Here is a 19,809-nt window from a genome sequence, read left to right on the forward strand (position 1 = left end):
AAGGATTGAGACATTCTGCAGCCTGAAAGCAGGAGATAGTGCTTTATTATAGTGCTATAGGTTATTAGGCCAAACCATGTTTATAATATGTTTATAACACGTTAATAACAGGTCACATAGCTATAAATGATGCATCTCGGTGCTAGAGGCGTCACTACAGACCCTGGTTCGATTCCAGGCTGTATCACAATCGGTTGGGAGTCCCATAGGGTGGTGCACAATTGGCCCGGCGTCATAAGGGTTTGACCGGGGTTGGCCGTCATTGTAAATAAGAATTTGCTCTTAACTGACTTGCCTAGTTAAATCAAGTTTAAATTAAAAAAACGTTTTAAAAAATTAAGAATAGTGGTCCATTTTCTCAATTATTCTGTTTTATCATTTATTGATAAATGTATACATTTTTAATTATAAGAAAATCATGCATTTTCACGTCTTTCATAACGTGTGAAGTGAAGTTCCTTTACTGGCCCTTTAAGAAGGCGGTGACATCCATTGCGTGGAGCAGGCACGATCAGGCCTGCCTCTTGATTGGCTGTCTTGATCGAGAGCTTCTTGAACCTTTTCAAACCCGAGTACGCACTACAGTCCGTGGAAACATTGGAGTACCGTGCTAAATCCCAGCGAGCTCCGGTATTCACTCTGCTGCGCGTGCAGGCGCTCACCACTTCGGGGAAATAGGCTTATTTTTGAAAGAGCTCGAGCACTGTGTCGGTTGTAAAAGCCATTCGTTTCTGTTGTCTCGGAAATGCAACATGCGGCAATAGTAAATAGAGTGCTATTAATTCGTTTTTATAAAAACGTTTCCAAACGCATATTTATGTTCGATTTGAAGCAGAATTGTTAATGATTTTTGATGATTTCTTTCATACGTGCATAAAAGGATTTACACATGCAATGTTGGAATGCGGAGGATTCCTCTGACAGTTCTCAGCGCGAGGGATACGTGATGAAGCTTTGATCGGTAAACATCCACTTGTTTTTGTGTCGGGATGTTACCAATATTTACACGTTATATACACGAATTGTGAACAAATGCAAAGATAAAGAATAATTGCAAATACCAAGCGCGAGTTTTTTTTTGAACGACAGGTGAGGGTGTACTGCATGCTGCCAATTCTGAATGGTTGACGTAGACAACATCGCATTTTCATTTGATTCATTCAACTTTTTGATCCGAGGTGCCACCTTTATTTCCGTATCATGTATTCACATTTCAATACAATTCCGCAATTGAGACTCGGTTAGTTTAGCCTAAACATCCAGTTTACTGCCCTGTTATATCTGACCGAGGAGAAAGCACAGACCGCGCTGGGAGACATGGCTAAAAACCTGTCGGAGGGACCCAAGGAGCCAGACCTGAATCAGCTACCGGATGAAGAGCTGCTGCGATGCGGCAAGGAGGAGCTGGTCAAGCGCCTACGGAGGCTGGACAACGAGAAGATGAACCTAATGATCGACCACGGCAACATGATGAAAGACGTTAACCGGAGGCTGCAGGTCCACCTGCACGAGATCCGCAACCTGAAGGAGATCAACCAGAAGCTCCAGGACGACAACAACGAGCTGCGCGAGCTCTGCTGCTTCCTGGATGACGACCGGCAGAAGGGCAAGAAGCTGTCCCGGGAGTGGCAGCGGTTTGGCCGGTACTCCGCAAGTGCCATGTGGAAGGAGGTGGGCACCTACCAGCTAAAGCTCAAAGAGCTCGAGACCAACCAGGAGAGGGTGGTGCAGGAGAACATGGACCTGAAGGAGATCATCCTCATGCTGGATGAGGAGAGGAACGGAGTCGGTTCCCGGAGCTCCATAGACTCCCAGTCCAGCCTCACCAACCTGCATGGCGGGACAGGGACAGTTCGGGATGTCGGGGATGGCAGTAGTACCTCCAGCACTGGGAGCGCAGGTAGCCCTGACCACCACCACAACCACAACCACATACACAAGCTGCCCGCGGAAAGGGAGGGCAAGCTGGGAGGCACCTTCCAGAGGAGGTCCATGGATGACCTGTCAGCACCACACCATCACAGGAGCATCCCAAATGGACTCTGTGGTAAGTCGAAGGTCCTGCACCTGTTATACCTGTTATAGTCACCTGTCACCTGTCATACACCTGTTATACTCACCTGTCACCTGTCATACACCTGTTATACTCACCTGTCACCTGTCATACACCTGTTATACTCACCTGTCACCTGTCATACACCTGTTATACTCACCTGTCACCTGTCATACACCTGTTATACTCACCTGTCACCTGTCATACACCTGTTATACTCACCTGTCACCTGTCATTCACCTGTTATACTCACCTGTCACCTGTCATACACCCTAATGGACTCTGTGGTAAGTCGAAGGTCCTACACCTGTTATACTCACCTGTCACCTGTCATACACCCTAATGGACTCTGTGGTAAGTCGAAGGTCCTGCACCTGTTATACTCACCTGTCATTCACCTGTCATACACCTGTTATACTCACCTGTCATACACCTGTTATACTCACCTGTCATACACCTGTTATACTCACCTGTCACCTGTCATACACCTGTTATACTCACCTGTCACCTGTCATACACCTGTTATACTCACCTGTCACCTGTCATACACCTGTTATACTCACCTGTCACCTGTCATACACCTGTTATACTCACCTGTCACCTGTCATACACCTGTTATACTCACCTGTCACCTGTCATACACCTGTTATACTCACCTGTCAGTCACCTGTTATACTCACCTGTCATACACCTGTTATACTCACCTGTCATACACCTGTTATACTCACCTGTCATACACCTGTTATACTCACCTGTCATACACCTGTTATACTTACCTGTCATTCACCTGTTATACTCACCTGTCATACACCTGTTATACTCACCTGTCATACACCTGTTATACTCACCTGTTATACACCTGTTATACTCACCTGTCATTCACCTGTTATACTCACCTGTTATACACCTGTCATACACCTGTTATACTCACCTGTCATACACCTGTTATACTCACCTGTCATACACCTGTTATACTCACCTGTCATACACCTGTTATACTCACCTGTCATACACCTGTCATACACCTGTTAGACTCACCTGTCATTCACCTGTCATACACCTGTTATACTCACCTGTCATACACCTGTTATACTCACCTGTTATACACCTGTTATACTCACCTGTCATTCACCTGTTATACTCACCTGTTATACACCTGTCATACACCTGTTATACTCACCTGTCATACACCTGTTATACTCACCTGTCATACACCTGTCATACACCTGTTATACTCACCTGCCATACACCTGTCATACACCTGTTAGACTCACCTGTCATACACCTGTTAGACTCACCTGTCATACACCTGTCATACTCACCTGTTATGCACCTGTCATACACCTGTTATACTCACCTGTCATACACCTGTTATACTCACCTGTCATACACCTGTTATACTCACCTGTCATACACCTGTTATACTCACCTGTCATACACCTGTTATACTCACCTGTCATACACCTGTTATACTCACCTGTCATACACCTGTTATACTCACCTGTCATACACCTGTTATACTCACCTGTCATACACCTGTTATACTCACCTGTTATACACCTGTCATACACCTGTTATACTCACCTGTCATACACCTGTTATACTCCCCTGTCATACTCACCTGTTATACTCCCCTGTCATACACCTGTTATACACCTGTCATACACCTGTTATACTCACCTGTCATACACCTGTTATACTCACCTGTCATACACCTGTTATACTCACCTGTCATTCACCTGTTATACTCACCTGTTATACACCTGTCATACACCTGTTATACTCACCTGTCATACACCTGTTATACTCCCCTGTCATACTCACCTGTTATACTCCCCTGTCATACACCTGTTATACACCTGTCATACACCTGTTATACTCACCTGTCATACACCTGTTATACTCACCTGTCATACACCTGTTATACTCACCTGTCATACACCTGTTATACTCACCTGTCATACACCTGTTATACTCACCTGTCATACACCTGTTATACTCACCTGTCATACACCTGTTATACTCACCTGTCATACACCTGTTATACTCACCTGTCATACACCTGTTATACTCACCTGTCATACACCTGTTATACTCACCTGTCATACACCTGTTATACTCACCTGTTATACACCTGTCATACACCTGTTATACTCACCTGTCATACACCTGTTATACTCCCCTGTCATACTCACCTGTTATACTCCCCTGTCATACACCTGTTATACACCTGTCATACACCTGTTATACTCACCTGTCATACACCTGTTATACTCACCTGTCATACACCTGTTATACTCACCTGTCATTCACCTGTTATACTCACCTGTTATACACCTGTCATACACCTGTTATACTCACCTGTCATACACCTGTTATACTCACCTGTCATACACCTGTTATACTCACCTGTCATACACCTGTTATACTCACCTGTCATACACCTGTTATACTCACCTGTCATACACCTGTTATACTCACCTGTCATTCACCTGTTATACTCACCTGTTATACACCTGTCATACACCTGTTATACTCACCTGTCATACACCTGTTATACTCACCTGTCATACACCTGTTATACTCACCTGTCATTCACCTGTTATACTCACCAATGGGCCATACCAGCCAAGCTTGAGCTGGGATGTTGAATGCATCGGATAAGGTGGAATTAGACTTTGCACCAGCAGTAGGGACTAAGAAAGCAGAGCCATCCCTATATGGGTCTGAAACAGACAGACAGCTATTCAGACAGACATACCGTTCAGACAGACAGACAGACCGTTCAGACATACAGGCTGGTCAGACAGACAGACAGTCCTTTCAGACAGACGGACCGTTCAGACATACAGGCTGGTCAGACAGACAGACAGTTCAGACATACAGGCTGGTCAGACAGACAGACCGTTCAGAAATACAGGCTGGTCAGACAGACAGACCATTCAGATATACAGGCTGGTCAGACAGACAGTCCATTCAGACATACAGTCCTTTCAGACAGACAGACCGTTCAGACATACAGGCTGGTCAGACAGACAGACCGTTCAGACAGACAGAACTACATAATAACACCAGAGACGTTGGACAGTGATGCTGCCAAGGCCTGAGTGGCCCTGCCCCTCTAGATGGATTCAGTCAAGGCCCACACAGCAGTGGATCAACCAGCCATATGACAGAGTCTGACCGACTGGCTTTTTGGTGGACAGACACACCGCACCATATGTGTCACCATATGACTGCACTATTATTGTTGTCGTGGTTACCTCACTGTTGCTGTGTTTAAATCCTCCCACATCCTGACGTGAAATCATGCCTGTGATGCTTATAACACACTCACACACTCACTGGATGCTTAAGTAGTGTCTTCAGTGTATCACAATCAGATTGATGTGTGGTGAATGAGGTCACTGAGTATCACGGCCCTGAAGGAAGAAGAGGAGACTATGTTAATTGCTTTTAGAAGGACTCCGGCAAATTGATTTTGGATGAGTTCACTGACTATCATTGTTGTCTTTGGCTATCCTCCCTCTCGTTCTCTCTCTCAATTCAATTCAATTCAAGGGCTTTATTGGCATGGGAAACATGTGTTAACATTGCCAAAGCAAGTGAGGTAGATAATATATAAAAGTGAGATAAACAATACAAATTAACAGTACACATTACACATACAGAAGTTTCAAAACAATAAAGACATTACAAATGTCATATTATATATATACAGTGTTTTAACAATGTACAAATGGTTAAAGGACACAAGATAAAATAAATAAGCATAAATATGGGTTGTATTTACAATGGTGTTTGTTCTTCACTGGTTGCCCTTTTCTCGTGGCAACAGGTTTATCAAAATTGGATTTGTTTTCGAATTCTTTGTGGATCTGTGTAATCTGAGGGAAATATGTGTCTCTAATATGGTCATACATTGGACAGGAGGTTAGGAAGTGCAGCTCAGTTTCCACCTCATTTTGTGGGCAGTGAGCACATAGCCTGTCTTCTCTTGAGAGCCATGTCTGCCTACGGCGGCCTTTCTCAATAGCAAGGCTATACTCACTGAGTCTGTACATAGTCAAAGCTTTCCTTAATTTTGGGTCAGTCACAGTGGTCAGGTATTCTGCCGCTGTGTACTCTCTGTGTAGGGCCAAATAGCATTCTAGTTTGCTCTGTTTTTTTGTTAATTCTTTCCAATGTGTCAAGTAATTATCTTCTTGTTTTCTCATGATTTGGTTGAGTCTAATTGTGCTGCTGTCCTGGGGCTCTGTAGGGTGTGTTTGTGTTTGTGAACAGAGCCCCAGGACCAGCTTGGTTAGGGGACTCTTCTCCAGGTTCATCTCTCTGTAGGTGATGGCTTTGTTATGGAAGGTTTGGGAATCGCTTCCTTTTAGGTGGTTATAGAATTGAACTGCTCTTTTCTGGATTTTGATAATTAGTGGGTATCGGCCTAATTCTGCTCTGCATGCATTATTTGGTGTTCTACTTTGTACACGGAGGATATTTTGCAGAATTCTGCGTGCAGAGTCTCAATTTGGTGTTTGTCCCATTTTGTGAAGTCTTGGTTGGTGAGCGGACCCCAGACCTCACATCCATAAAGGGCAATGGGCTCTATGACTGATTTAAGTATTTTTAGCCAAATCCTAATTGGTATGTTGGCATTTTTGTTCCTTTTGATGGCATAGAATGCCCTTCTTGCCTTGTCTCTCAGATCGTTCACAGCTTTGTGGAAGTTACCTGTGGCGCTGATGTTTAGGCCAAGGTATGTATAGTTTTTTGTGTGCTCTAGGGCAACAGTGTCTAGATGGAATTTGTATTTGTGGTCCCGGTGACTGGACCTTTTTTGGAACACCATTATTTTGGTCTTACTGAGATTTACTGTCAGGGCCCAGGTCTGACAGAATCTGTGCATAAGATCTAGGTGCTGCTGTAGGCCCTCCTTGGTTGGTGACAGAAGCACCAGATCATCAGCAAACAGCAGACATTTGACTTCGGATTCTAGTAGGGTGAGTCCGGGTGCTGCAGACTTTGCTAGTGCCCGCGCCAATTCGTTGATATATATGTTGAAGAGGGTGGGGCTTAAGCTGCATCCGTGTCTCACCCCACGACCCTGTGTGAAGAAATGTGTGTTTTTTGCCAATTTTAACCGCACACTTGTTGTTTGTGTACATGGATTTTATAATGTCGTATGTTTTACCCCCAACACCACTTTCCATCAGTTTGTATAGCAGACCCTCATACCAAATTGAGTCGAAGGCTTTTTTGAAATCAACAAAGCATGAGAAGACTTTGCCTTTGTTTTGGTTTGTTTGGTTGTCAATTAGATTGTGCAGGGTGAATACATGGTCTGTTGTACGGTAATTTGGTAAAAAGCCAATTTGACATTTGCTCAGTACATTGTTTTCATTGAGGAAATGTACGAGTCTGCTGTTAATGATAATGCAGAGGATTTTCCCAAGGTTACTGTTGACACATATTCCACGGTAGTTATTGGGGTCAAATTTGTCTCCACTTTTGTGGTTTGGGGTGATCAGTCCTTGGTTCCAAATATTGGGGAAGATGCCAGAGCTAAGGATGATGTAAATTTTTTTTAGTATAGCCAATTGGAATTTGTTGTCTGTATATTTGATCATTTCATTGAGGATACCATCAACACCACAGGCCTTTTTGGGTTGGAGGGTTTTTATTTTGTCCTGTAACTCATTCAATGTAATTGGAGAATCCAGTGGGTTCTGGTAGTCTTTAATAGTTGATTCTAAGATCTGTATTTGATCATGTATATGTTTTTGCTCTTTAATCATTGTTATAGAGCCAAAAAGATTGGAGAAGTGGTTTACCCATACATCTCCATTTTGGATAGATAATTCTTCGTGTTGTTGATTGTTTCGTATTTTCCAATTTTCCCAGAAGTGGTTAGAGTCTGGATTCTTCAATTACATTGAGCTGATTTCTGACATGCTGTTCCTTCTTTTTCCGTAGTGTATTTCTGTATTTTTTTAGTGATTCACCATAGTGAAGGTGGAGACTCAGGTTTTCCGGGTCTCTATGTTTTTGGTTGGACAGGTTTCTCAATTTCTTTCTTAGATTTTTGCATTGTTCATCAAACCATTTGTCATTGTTGTTCATTTTCTTCGGTTTTCTATTTGAGATTTTTAGATTTGATAGGGAAGCTGAGAGCTCAAATATACCGTTAAGATTTTCTACTGCTAAGTTTACACCTTCACTATTACAGTGGAACGTTTTACCCAGGAAATTGTCTAAAAGGGATTGAATTTGTTGTTGCCTAATTGTTTTTTCGTATTTTTCCATACTGCATTCCTTCCATCTATAGCATTTCTTAATGTTACTCAGTTCCTTTGGCTTTGATGCCTCATGATTGAGTATTGCTCTGTTCAAGTAGACTGTGATTTTGCTGTGGTCTGATAGGGGTGTCAGTGGGCTGACTGTGAACACGCTGAGAGACTCTGGGTTGAGGTCAGTGATAAAGTAGTCTACAGTACTACTGCCAAGAGATGAGCTATAGGTGTACCTACCATAGGAGTCCCCTCGAAGCCTACCATTGAATATGTACATACCCAGCGTGCGACAGAGCTGCAGGAGTTGTGACCCGTTTTTGTTGGTTATGTTGTCATAGTTGTGCCTAGGGGGGCATACGGGGGAGGGAATGCTGTCACCTCCAGGCAGGTGTGTGTCCCCCTGTGTGCTGAGGGTATCAGGTGCTTGTCCGGATCTGGCGTTTAGGTTGCCACAGACTAGTACATGTCCCTTGGCCTGGAAATGATTGATTTCCCCCTCCAGGATGGAGAAGCTGTCTTAATTAAAGTATGGGGATTCTAGTGGGGGGATATAGGTAGCACACAGGAGGACATTTTTCTCTGTTAGGATAATTTCCTTTTGAATTTCTAGCCAAATGTAGAATGTTCCTGTTTTGATTAATTTAATGGAGTGAGTTAGGTCTGCTCTATACCAAATTAGCATACCCCCTGAGTCCCTTCCCCTTCCCCTTCTCTCTCTCTCTCTCTCTCTCTCTCTCTCTCGCTCTCTCTCATTATCTCGCTCTGTCTCTCTCAATCTGTCTCTCTCTCTATCTCTCTCCTGGTAGGTTTACAAACTACATTCCTTCCATCTATAGCAATTCTTAATATTATTCAGATCCTTTGGTTTGATGCTTCGTGATTGGTTATTGCTCTGTTCAAGTAGACTGTAATTTTGCTGTGATCTGATAGTGATGTCAGTGGGCTGACTGTGAACGCTCTGAGAGACTCTGGGTTGAGGTCAGTGATAAAGTAGTCTCCTTGGGTCTGGAAAGGATTGACTTCCCTCTCCAGGAGAGAGAAGTGTCTTCATTAAAGTATGGTGATTCTATAGGTAGCACACAGGAGGACATTTCTCCCTGTTGAAATCATTTCCTTTTGAATTTCTAGCCAAATGTAAAATGTTCCTGTTTTGATTAATTAGGCGGCAGATAGCCTAGTGGTTCGAGTGTTGGACTTGTAACTGAAAGGTTGTAAGATTGAATCCCTGAGCTGACAAGGTAAAAGTCTCTTCTTCTGCCTCTGAACAAGGCAGTTAACCCACTGTTCCTGGGCCGTCATTGAAAATAAGAATTTGTTCTTCACTGACTTGCCTAGTTAAATAAAGGTTAAAAATATAATAAAATAAAAAATGAATAGAGTGAGTTAGGACTGCTCTATACCCAATTAGCATACCCCCTGAGTCCCTTCCCTGTTTCACACCTGGTAGTTTGGTGGATGGGACTACCAGCTCTCTGTAACCAAGAGGGCAACCAGTGGGTATACCATGTTTCTTGTAAGATGGCAGTGTCTGTATTTTTGATTTCTTTGCTGAAGTCCAGGTTCCTGCTCTTTAGGCCAAAGGCAGATGACCTCTGACCTGGGATATTCCAGGATGAGATAGTGAAGGCTTTGTGTTCCATCAAGTATCCAATGTTGTTGGTCGTGTGGTTTGGCCTCAGGCCAGTAAGTGTGAGCAGAGCCTGCTGAGCATCTGGTACATGCCATTGGCTTGGGCTAGTGTAAGAGTGGGGGGTTGGGCTTGTTTGCTTGCTCACGGCCCGGGGCGTATGTGTGACTTCCATGTTGAGGCCCTCTTTGCGGGAGTGGGGGGCATTGGGTGGGCAGGAGGGGCATAGGCCTGATCTGAGGGGGCCTATAAGGGGTGTGGTCATGGTTGTTTTGGGGTAGTATTGATTGTTTTGGAGTGGGGGTGTGGATGTGGCTGGTGGTGCTGTGGTCTGGATGTAGAGGTGTTTTCCTGGTAGACTCTCTTTTCTCTTTCTCCAGACCTGATGAGCCCTGGGCATTTCTCTAAACGTGTCTCTAGTGTTGTGCTGTGAGGTTGGAATAGGACAGATGGCCTGATAAGGAGGATTCCTTCACAGGCGACGCCTCCTGACCCTACACAGACCTCCCTCTCTCTTCCACTATGGCCTCCTGACCCTACACAGACCTCCCTCTCTCTTCCACTATGGCCTCCTGACCCTACACAGACCTCCCTCTCTCTTCCACTATGGCCTCCTGACCCTACACAGACCTCCCTCTCTCTTCCACTATGGCCTCCTGACCCTACACAGACCTCCTCTCTCTTCCACTATGGCCTCCTGACCCTACACAGACCTCCCTCTCTCTTCCACTATGGCCTCCTGACCCTACACAGACCTCCCTCTCTCTTCCACTATGGCCTGCTGACCCTACACAGACCTCCCTCTCTCTTCCACTATGACCTCCTGACCCTACACAGACCTCCCTCTCTCTTCCACTATGGCCTCCTGACCCTACACAGACCTCCCTCTCTCTTCCACTATGGCCTGCTGAGGATATATCTCTTTCTCTCCCTCCCTCTCCCTCTCCATCTCCATCTCCCTCTCTTCCACTATGGCCTCCTGACCCTACACAGACCTCCCTCTCTCTTCCACTATGGCCTGCTGACCCTACACAGACCTCCCTCTCTCTTCCACTATGACCTCCTGACCCTACACAGACCTCCCTCTCTCTTCCACTATGGCCTCCTGACCCTACACAGACCTCCCTCTCTCTTCCACTATGGCCTGCTGAGGATATATCTCTTTCTCTCCCTCCCTCTCCCTCTCCATCTCCATCTCCCTCTCTTCCACTGTGGCTTAGGATATATCTCTTTCTCTCTCTCTCCCTCTCCCTCTCCCTCTCCCTCTCCCTCTCCCTCTCCCTCTCCCTCTCTTCCACTGTGGCCTGCTTAGGATATATCTCTTTCTCTCCCTCTCCCTCTCTTCCACTATGGCCTGCTTAGGATATATCTCTTTCTCTCCCTCCCTCTCCCTCTCCCTCTCCCTCTCCCTCTCCCTCTCCCTCTCCCTCTCCATCTCCCTCTCTTCCACTGTGGCCTGCTTAGGATATATCTCTTTCTCTCCCTCCCTCTCCCTCTCCCTCTCCTTCTCCCTCTCGTCCACTATGGCCTGCTTAGGATATATCTCTTTCTCTCCCTCTCCCTCTCCCTCTCTCCCACTATGGCCTGCTTATGATATCTCTATTTCTCTCCCTCTCCCTCTCCCTCTCCCTCTCCCTCTCCCTCTCCCTCTCCCTCTCTTCCACTATGGCCTGCTTAGGATATCTCTCTTTCTCTCCCTCCCTCCCTCTCCCTCTGCTTAAGGGACTTTTGAAATGCATCAAGCGGACTAGAAATCAATGTCCCCGTCCTAAGACCTAAATACCCAGGCTTTAGCAGGCTGTTGGCTGAAATACCATGATGAAATAGGATGCTAAGCCTGGTTTTAGCTGCATATCACCACCAATAACACACACACACACACACACACACACACACACACACACACACACACACACACACACACACACACACACACACACACACACACACACACACACACACACACACACACACACACACACACACACACACACACACACACACACACACACACACACACACACACACACTGCTAACGGCATGATCTGTCTGTAGGACAAATAGAGTCGGTTTCATGCTGTAACATACAAACAGCCAGGCCGCCCATATCCAGACTCTGATTCCTTCCTTCATTTTAGGAAGGCAACATAGGAGCACTTCTTGCAGGAAGTTACGTTCTATAAACACAGATGGTGTATTTTGAGATTCCAGTGATTCCAGAATTTCCAAACCCTGAAGGTATATATACTGTATCCTAGCAGCATGCTAGCAAGCGGAACTGTTTTTAATCTGCACACAAACTCATTTTTATGGCCATGTTTGTGCATCATTGCGTAACATGAATATTGTGTCTGCTTGTCTGCCTGTGACGTAATGGGACAGGGTTGGGGCTGGGCGACCTCTCTAACCTGATGTTTTGCTAGAAGTGATGCCTTTGCATGTCCCTGAACCTTCCTCTTCACATCACACTGTCAGACAGAGGGCATCAGGACAATCTACACCGATTGTCTGCTTGACTGGCATAGCCCATGTGTCAACAAAAAGGCTCACAGTGAGTAATTAATGTCAAGTCTAGTCTATTTGTGCTCTATCTGTACCGAAAACCTCGTACAGATAGGGACATTCTCTCACCCACCGTGATCTCTCTCTCCCCTCCAACTGATCTCTGTATAATACTACAACTAATAATAGTAATAATAATAATAATATACTTTTTTTTCATACAGAATCTCAGTCACTTCAAAAAAAAAAAAAAAAAAAAACATTCAGGGAGCTGCCAGTTTATGGGAGATGTTCTTCCACAGATAGTTGATGATGCACAGCTGGTTGGTCGTCGATGAGGGCTGATGGATGAAGTCCAAGTGAAACACATGTTACTTGCTGCCTGAATGTTGAGTTGTGTAGCTTCTCTCATGACGTCCAGATGCCAACGAGGCCTTGGGGACTTTAGTAGACAAACACGAAGGTGCTAAATGAGAGAACTGTGCCAGAATGGTAGGAGGGATGGAGAGATAGTGGGAGAGATAGGAGGAGAGATAGAGGAGAGATACAGGAGAGATAGGAGGGGAGATAAGAGGAGAGATAGGAGGAGAGATAGAGGAGAGATAGAGGAGAGATAAGAGGAGAGATAGGAGGAGAGATAGGAGGAGAGATAGAGGGGAGATAGAGGAGAGATAGAGGAGAGATAGGAGGAGAGATAGAGGAGAGATTAGAGGAGAGATAGAGGAGAGATAAGAGGAGAGATAGGAGGAGAGATAGAGGAGAGATAGAGGAGAGATAGAGGAGAGATAGGAGGAGAGATAGGAGGGGAGATAAGAGGAGAGATAGGAGGAGAGATAAGAGGAGAGATTAGAGAAGAGATAGAGGAGAGATAGAGGAGAGATAGGAGGGGAGATAAGAGGAGAGATATAGGAGAGATAGGAGGGGAGATAGGAGGAGAGATAGAGGAGAGATAGGAGGAGAGATAGGAGGGGAGATAAGAGGAGAGATAGGAGGAACGATAGAGGAGAGATAGAGGAGAGATAGGAGGGGAGATAGGAGGAGAGATAGGAGGAGAGATGGAGGGGAGATAGAGGAGAGATAGAGGAGAGATAGGAGGAGAGATAGAGGAGAGATTAGAGGAGAGATAGAGGAGAGATAAGAGGAGAGATAGGAGGAGAGATAGAGGAGAGATAGAGGAGAGATAGAGGAGAGATAGGAGGAGAGATAGGAGGGGAGATAAGAGGAGAGATAGGAGGAGAGATAAGAGGAGAGATTAGAGAAGAGATAGAGGAGAGATAGAGGAGAGATAGGAGGGGAGATAAGAGGAGAGATATAGGAGAGATAGGAGGGGAGATAGGAGGAGAGATAGAGGAGAGATAGGAGGAGAGATAGGAGGGGAGATAAGAGGAGAGATAGGAGGAACGATAGAGGAGAGATAGAGGAGAGATAGGAGGGGAGATAGGAGGAGAGATAGGAGGAGAGATGGAGGGGAGATAGAGGAGAGATAGGAGGAGAGATAGGAGGGGAGATAGAGGAGAGATAGGAGGGGAGAGATAGAGGGGAGATAGAGGAGAGATAAGAGGGGAGAAGTGAGGGTAGAATATTCTAAACTTGGCTTGCTGTAAAATAAGGAATATAAATCACCTGTTATTTATTACCTTTGGCATTACAGCATATACTCATATACTGTAGACCCTTTTTCACCACACACTGACGTCACGCACAGATGAGCGCGACTCTTGACGGCAGTCAGAAAGTCATCTCCATCTGCACCCAATTCAACATAACCTCGATGTACGTTTTTATTACCTCTAAACAAAATCACTTTGTGGCTTCTCATAGGCTTACAATGTTGTTTTGATTCTTGCTTTGTACAGTCGCTACGATTATATTTGGTTGTGACCTTTAACAAAATAACTATTCTTGATACAGCAGTTGTCAGCTAGAGGGCTAACGCTCATCGACATAGACTGTAGCAAAAGCTAAAGAGCTAAAGAGATATCCTAAGCAGGCCATAGTGGAAGAGAGGGAGAGGGAGAGGGCTAAAGATTTTACTGGTTGAAGTTGAAGTGTTAAAAAAATAAAAAAAATAAGTATAATGCAATTGATTTGCGATGATGACGCAGGGTAGCCTAGTGGTTAGAGCGTTAGACTAGTAGTTAGAGCGTTAGACTAGTAACCACAAGGTTGCAAGTTCAAACCCCCGAGCTGACAAGGTACAAATCTGGCGTTCTGCCCCTGAACAGGCACTTAACCCACTGTTCCTAGGCCGTCATTGAAAATAAGAATTTGTTCTTAACTGACTCGCCTGGTTAAATAAAAAAAGTGGAGGGAGATGCACTCATAAGCAACATGTACATAGAGGCTTTGTTTTGCTGACGTTCCCCATGAAATCCCCCATGTTCTGCCACCAACTTGCGTGCATCGCCCTCGTGAGCCAATGTCTGCAAACACAGAAAGGGGTCTATACTATACACCCTAATGTCTACCCAATCATTGCTCTGTTCTGTTCTGCCCACCTCTCCACTCTTGGATTCTCCCACATTGCCCTCCACACATATTTGGCTCCTCTTTCACAAAAGAGAGCGATGGGCACGAGACAGAGAAGTAAACAAAAGGCCTTCAAAGAGGCTTGGTTGTGGGGGGTTGGCTGGGAGGTGTTGGTGGGTGAGGCTCGGGAGAGGTGGGGTTACGCTGAGGTGAAGTAGTGGGTTGGCTCGGTTGGGGTGTTGGGGGGTAGGCTCGGGAGAGGTGGGGTTACGCTGAGGTGAAGTAGTGGGTTGGCTCGGTTGGGGTGTTGGGGGTAGGCTCGGGAGAGGTGGGGTTACACTGAGGTGAAGTAGTGGGTTGGCTCGGTTGGGGTGTTGGGGGGTAGGCTCGGGAGAGGTGGGGTTACGCTGAGGTGAAGTAGTGCGTTGGCTCGGTTGGGGTGTTGGGGGGTAGGCTCGGGAGAGGTGGGGTTACGCTGAGGTGAAGTAGTGCGTTGGCTCGGTTGGGGTGTTGGGGGGTAGGCTTGGAAGAGGTGGGGTTACACTGAGGTGAAGTAGTGGGTTGGCTCGGTTGGGGTGTTGGGGGGTAGGCTCGGAAGAGGTGGGGTTACACTGAGGTGAAGTAGTGGGTTGGCTCGGTTGGGGTGTTGGGGGGTAGGCTCGGGAGAGGTGGGGTTACGCTGAGGTGAAGTAGTGGGTTGGCTCGGTTGGGGTGTTGGGGGGTAGGCTCGGGAGAGGTGGGGTTACACTGAGGTGAAGCAGTGGGTTGGCTCGGTTGGGGTGTTGGGGGGTAGGCTCGGGAGAGGTGGGGTTACGCTGAGGTGAAGTAGTGGGTTGGCTCGGTTGGGGTGTTGGGGGGTAGGCTCGGGAGAGGTGGGGTTACACTGAGGTGAAGCAGTGGGTTGGCTCGGTTGGGGTGTTGGGGGGTAGGCTCGGGAGAGGTGGGGTTACGCTGAGGTGAAGTAGTGCGTTGGCTCGGTTGGGGTGTTGGGGGGTAGGCTTGGGAGAGGTGGGGTTACGCTGAGGTGAAGTAGTGGGTTGGCTCGGTTGGGGTGTTGGGGGGTAGGCTCGGGAGAGGTGGGGTTACGCTGAGGTGAAGTAGTGGGTTGGCTCGATTGGGGTGTTGGGGGGTAGGCTGGAGGAGGCAAGACAGGGGTGTAGTTTCTGGGGCATCCCACTGTCAGTGTAATGGTTTGCTGACACCTCTCTCCCCTTGGGAATAACTAGCTCTATACAGAAACAGTCTTAAAGTTTAGCTTTCTAAGCCTGCAGAGATGGAGGAATGCATACCACATAGTCCTAACATTTACAAATAAACACCAAGGAATGATTAACATGCAACTTCCTTCCAGACCTCTGTGTGATTGGATGGGTTTTTGAAGATCATTGATTGGATGGGTTTTTGAAGATCATTGATTGGATGTGTTTTTGAAGATCATTGATTGGATGGGTTTTTGAAGATCATTGATTGGATGGGTTATTGAAGATCATTGATTGGATGGGTTTTTGAAGATCATTGATTGGATGGGTTATTGAAGATCATTGATTGGATGGGTTTTTGAAGATCATTGATTGGATGGGTTATTGAAGATCATTGATTGGTAGGGTTATTGAAGATCATTGATTTGATGGGTTTTTGAAGATCATTGATTTTATTGGTTATTAAAGATCATTGATTTTATGGGTTATTAAAGATCATTGATTTTATGGGTTATTAAAGATCAATGGTTGGATGGGTTATTGAAGATCATTGATTGATTGAAGCCTGAACAGAAACTATGCAGCCTTTAGTCAGGTTACATTGTGTGTGTCTGTGTCTATGCAAGTCACTTGTGTTCTATTTCCAGGAGCCACTGTCTGCATTCACTTATATCATTGGTGGTCTGGAATCTGGAATGGGATTCAACCCACGGCTCTGAAAAATGATGTATTTGAGTTGCATGTTTACAGTATGACTTGCATTGCATTGCAGAGGCTTGACTTTGTGTATGTTTGTGTGTGTGTGTGTGTGTGTGTGTGCGTGTGTCTGTGTGTGTGCTTCTGTTTGTCTGACTACAGTTCTCCTATCCTACAGTCTGTTTTGTGTTAAACTGAGGCTCCAGACCTGATGAGCCCTGGGCATTTCTCTAAACCTGTCTCTAGTGTTGTGCTATGAGGTTGGAATAGGACAGATGGCCTGATAAGGAGGATTCCTTCACAGGCGACGCCTCCTGACCCTACACAGACCTCCCTCCCTCTCCCTCTCCCTCTCCCTCTCCCTCTCCCTCTCCCTCTCCCTCTCCCTCTCCCTCTCTTCCACTGTGGCCTGCTGAGGATATACCTCTCCCTCTCCCTCTCCCTCTCCTTCTCCCTCTCCCTCTCCCTCTCTTCCACTGTGGCCTGCTGAGGATATACCTCTCCCTCTCCCTCTCCATCTCCCTCTCCCTCTCCCTCTCTTCCACTGTGGCCTGCTGAGGATATCTCTCTTTCTCTCCCTCTCCCTCTCCTTCTCCCTCTCCCTCTCCCTCTCTTCCTCTGTGGCCTGCTTAGGATATATATCTTTCTCTCCCTCCCTCTCCCTCTCCCTCTCCCTCTCCCTCTCCCTCTCCCTCTCCCTCTCCCTCTCCCTCTCCCTCTCCCTCTCCCTCTCTTCCACTATGGCCTGCTTAGGATATCTCTCTTTCTCTCCCTCTCCCTCTCTTCCACTATGGCCTGCTTAGGATATCTCTCTTTTAATCCCTCCCTCTCCCTCTCCCTCTCCCTCTCCCACGCCTCTTGACCCTACACAGATCGTTTTTGTGAATTCTTTGTTTGGTGAGCAGTCCCCAGACCTCACAACCATAAAGGGCATTGGGTTCTATAACTGATTGAAGTATTTTTAAACAGATCCTAATTGGTATGTCAAATGTTACAGTTGAAGTCGGAAGTTTACATACACTTAGGTTGGAGTCATTAAAACTCGTTCTTTCAACCACTCCACAAATTTCTTGGTAACAAACTGTAGTTTTGGCATGTCTACTTTGTGCATGACACAAGTAATTTTTCCAATAATTATTTAGACAGATTATTTTAATTATAATTCACTGTATCAAAATTCCAGTGGGTCAAAAGTTTGCATGCACTAAGTTGACTGCCTTTAAACAGCTTGGAAAATTCCAGAAAATGATGTCATGGCTTTAGAAGCTTCTGATATGCCAATTGAAAGTCAATTAGAGGTGTGCCTGTGGGTGTATTTCAAGGCATACCTTCAAACTCAGTGTCTCTTTGCTTGACATCATGAGAAAATCAAAAGAAATCAGCCAATACCTCAGAAAGAAAATCGTAGACCTCCACAAGTCTGGTTCATCCTTGGGAGCAATTTCCAAACACCTGAAGGTACCACGTTCATTACAAACAATAATACGCAAGTATAAACACCATGGGACCACGCAGCTGTCATACCGCTCAGGAAGGAAACGCGTTCTGTCTCCTAGAGATGAACGTACTTTGGTGCGAAAAGTGCAAATCAATCCCAGAACAACAGCAAAGGACCTTATGAAGATGCTGGAGGAAACAGGTACAAAAGTATCTATATCCACAGTAAAACGAGTCCTATATTGACATAACCTGAAAGGCCGCTCAGCAAGGAAGAAGCCACTGCTCCAAAACCGCCATAAAAAAGCCAGACTACGGTTTGCAACTGCACATGGGGACAAAGATTGTACTTTTTGGAGAAATGTCCTATGTTATGTTGAAACAAAAACAGAACTATTTGGCCATAATGACCATCGTTATGTTTGGAGGAAAAGGGGGAGGCTTGCAAGCCAAAGAAAACCATCCCAACCATGAAGCACGGGGGTGGCGCTATCATGTTGTGGGAGTGCTTTGCTGCAGGAGGGACTGGTGCACTTCACAAAATAGATGGCATCATGAGAAAGAAAAATTATGTGGATATATTGAAGCAACAGCTCAAGACATCAGTCAGGAAGTTAAAGCTTGGTCGCAAATGGGTCTTCCAAATGGACAATGACCCCAAGCATACTTCCAAAGTTGTGGCAAAATGGCTTAAGCACAACAAAGTCAAGGTATTGGAGTGGAAATCACAAAGCCCTGACCCCAATCCTATAGAAAAGTTGTGGGCAGAACTGAAAAAGGGCGAGCAAGGAGGCCTACAAACCTGACTCAGTTACACCAGCTCTGTCAGGAGGAATAGGCCAAAATTCACCCAACATATTGTGGGAGCTTGTGGAAGGCTACCCAAAATGTTTGACCCAAGTTAAACAATTTAAAGGCAATGCTACCAAATACTGATTGAGTGTATGTAAACTTCTGATCCACTGGGAATGTGATGAAAGAAATAAAAGCTGAAATAAATCATAATTTCACATTCTTAAAATGAAGTGGTGATCCTAACTGACCTAAGACAGGGAATGTTTACTTGGATTAAATGTCAGGAATTGTGAAAAACTGAGTTTGAATGTTTTTGGCTAAGGTGTATGTAAACTTCTGACTTCAACTGTATGTTCCTTTTGATGGCATAGTATGCCCTTTTTGCCTTGTCTCTCAGCTGTGTGGAAGTTACCTGTTGTGCTGATTAGACAAGATGGTGTGCTCTTGGGAAACGGTGTCTATATTGAATTTTTATTGGTGGTCTGTGCGAATGGACCTTTTTTGGAACACCATTATTTTTTTGTCTTACTGAGATTTGCTGTCAGGTCCCAGGTCTGAAAGAATCTGTGTAGAGGATCTAGGTTCTGCTGTAGTATGTTTTTCCCCTAACACCGATTTCCATCAATTTGTGTAGCAGACCTTCATGCCAATTTGAGTCAAAAGCTTTTTTGAAATCAACAAATAATGAGAAGACTTTGTTTTGTTTGTTTGTCAATTAGGGTGTGCAGGGTGAATATGTGGTCTGTT

General features: G+C 45.5%; 1 protein-coding gene across 2 annotated transcripts in view; it reads left to right on the forward strand.

Annotated features, from left to right (window-relative positions):
* The first annotated feature begins 595 nt into the window (after positions 1-595).
* The window catches only part of LOC135557925 (coiled-coil domain-containing protein 85C-A-like), a 147,220-nt gene continuing 128,006 nt past the window's right edge, over positions 596-19,809 (forward strand). For both annotated transcript variants that reach the window (XM_064991643.1, XM_064991644.1), the window contains exon 1: positions 596-2,047. In XM_064991643.1, the coding sequence (XP_064847715.1) occupies positions 1,318-2,047 (730 nt within the window). In that variant the 5' untranslated portion in view covers positions 596-1,317. The remainder of the gene's footprint in view (positions 2,048-19,809) is intronic.

The sequence above is a fragment of the Oncorhynchus masou genome, chromosome 16 (genome assembly GCF_036934945.1).
Source record: "Oncorhynchus masou masou isolate Uvic2021 chromosome 16, UVic_Omas_1.1, whole genome shotgun sequence".
NCBI classification, from domain to species: Eukaryota; Metazoa; Chordata; class Actinopteri; order Salmoniformes; family Salmonidae; genus Oncorhynchus; species Oncorhynchus masou.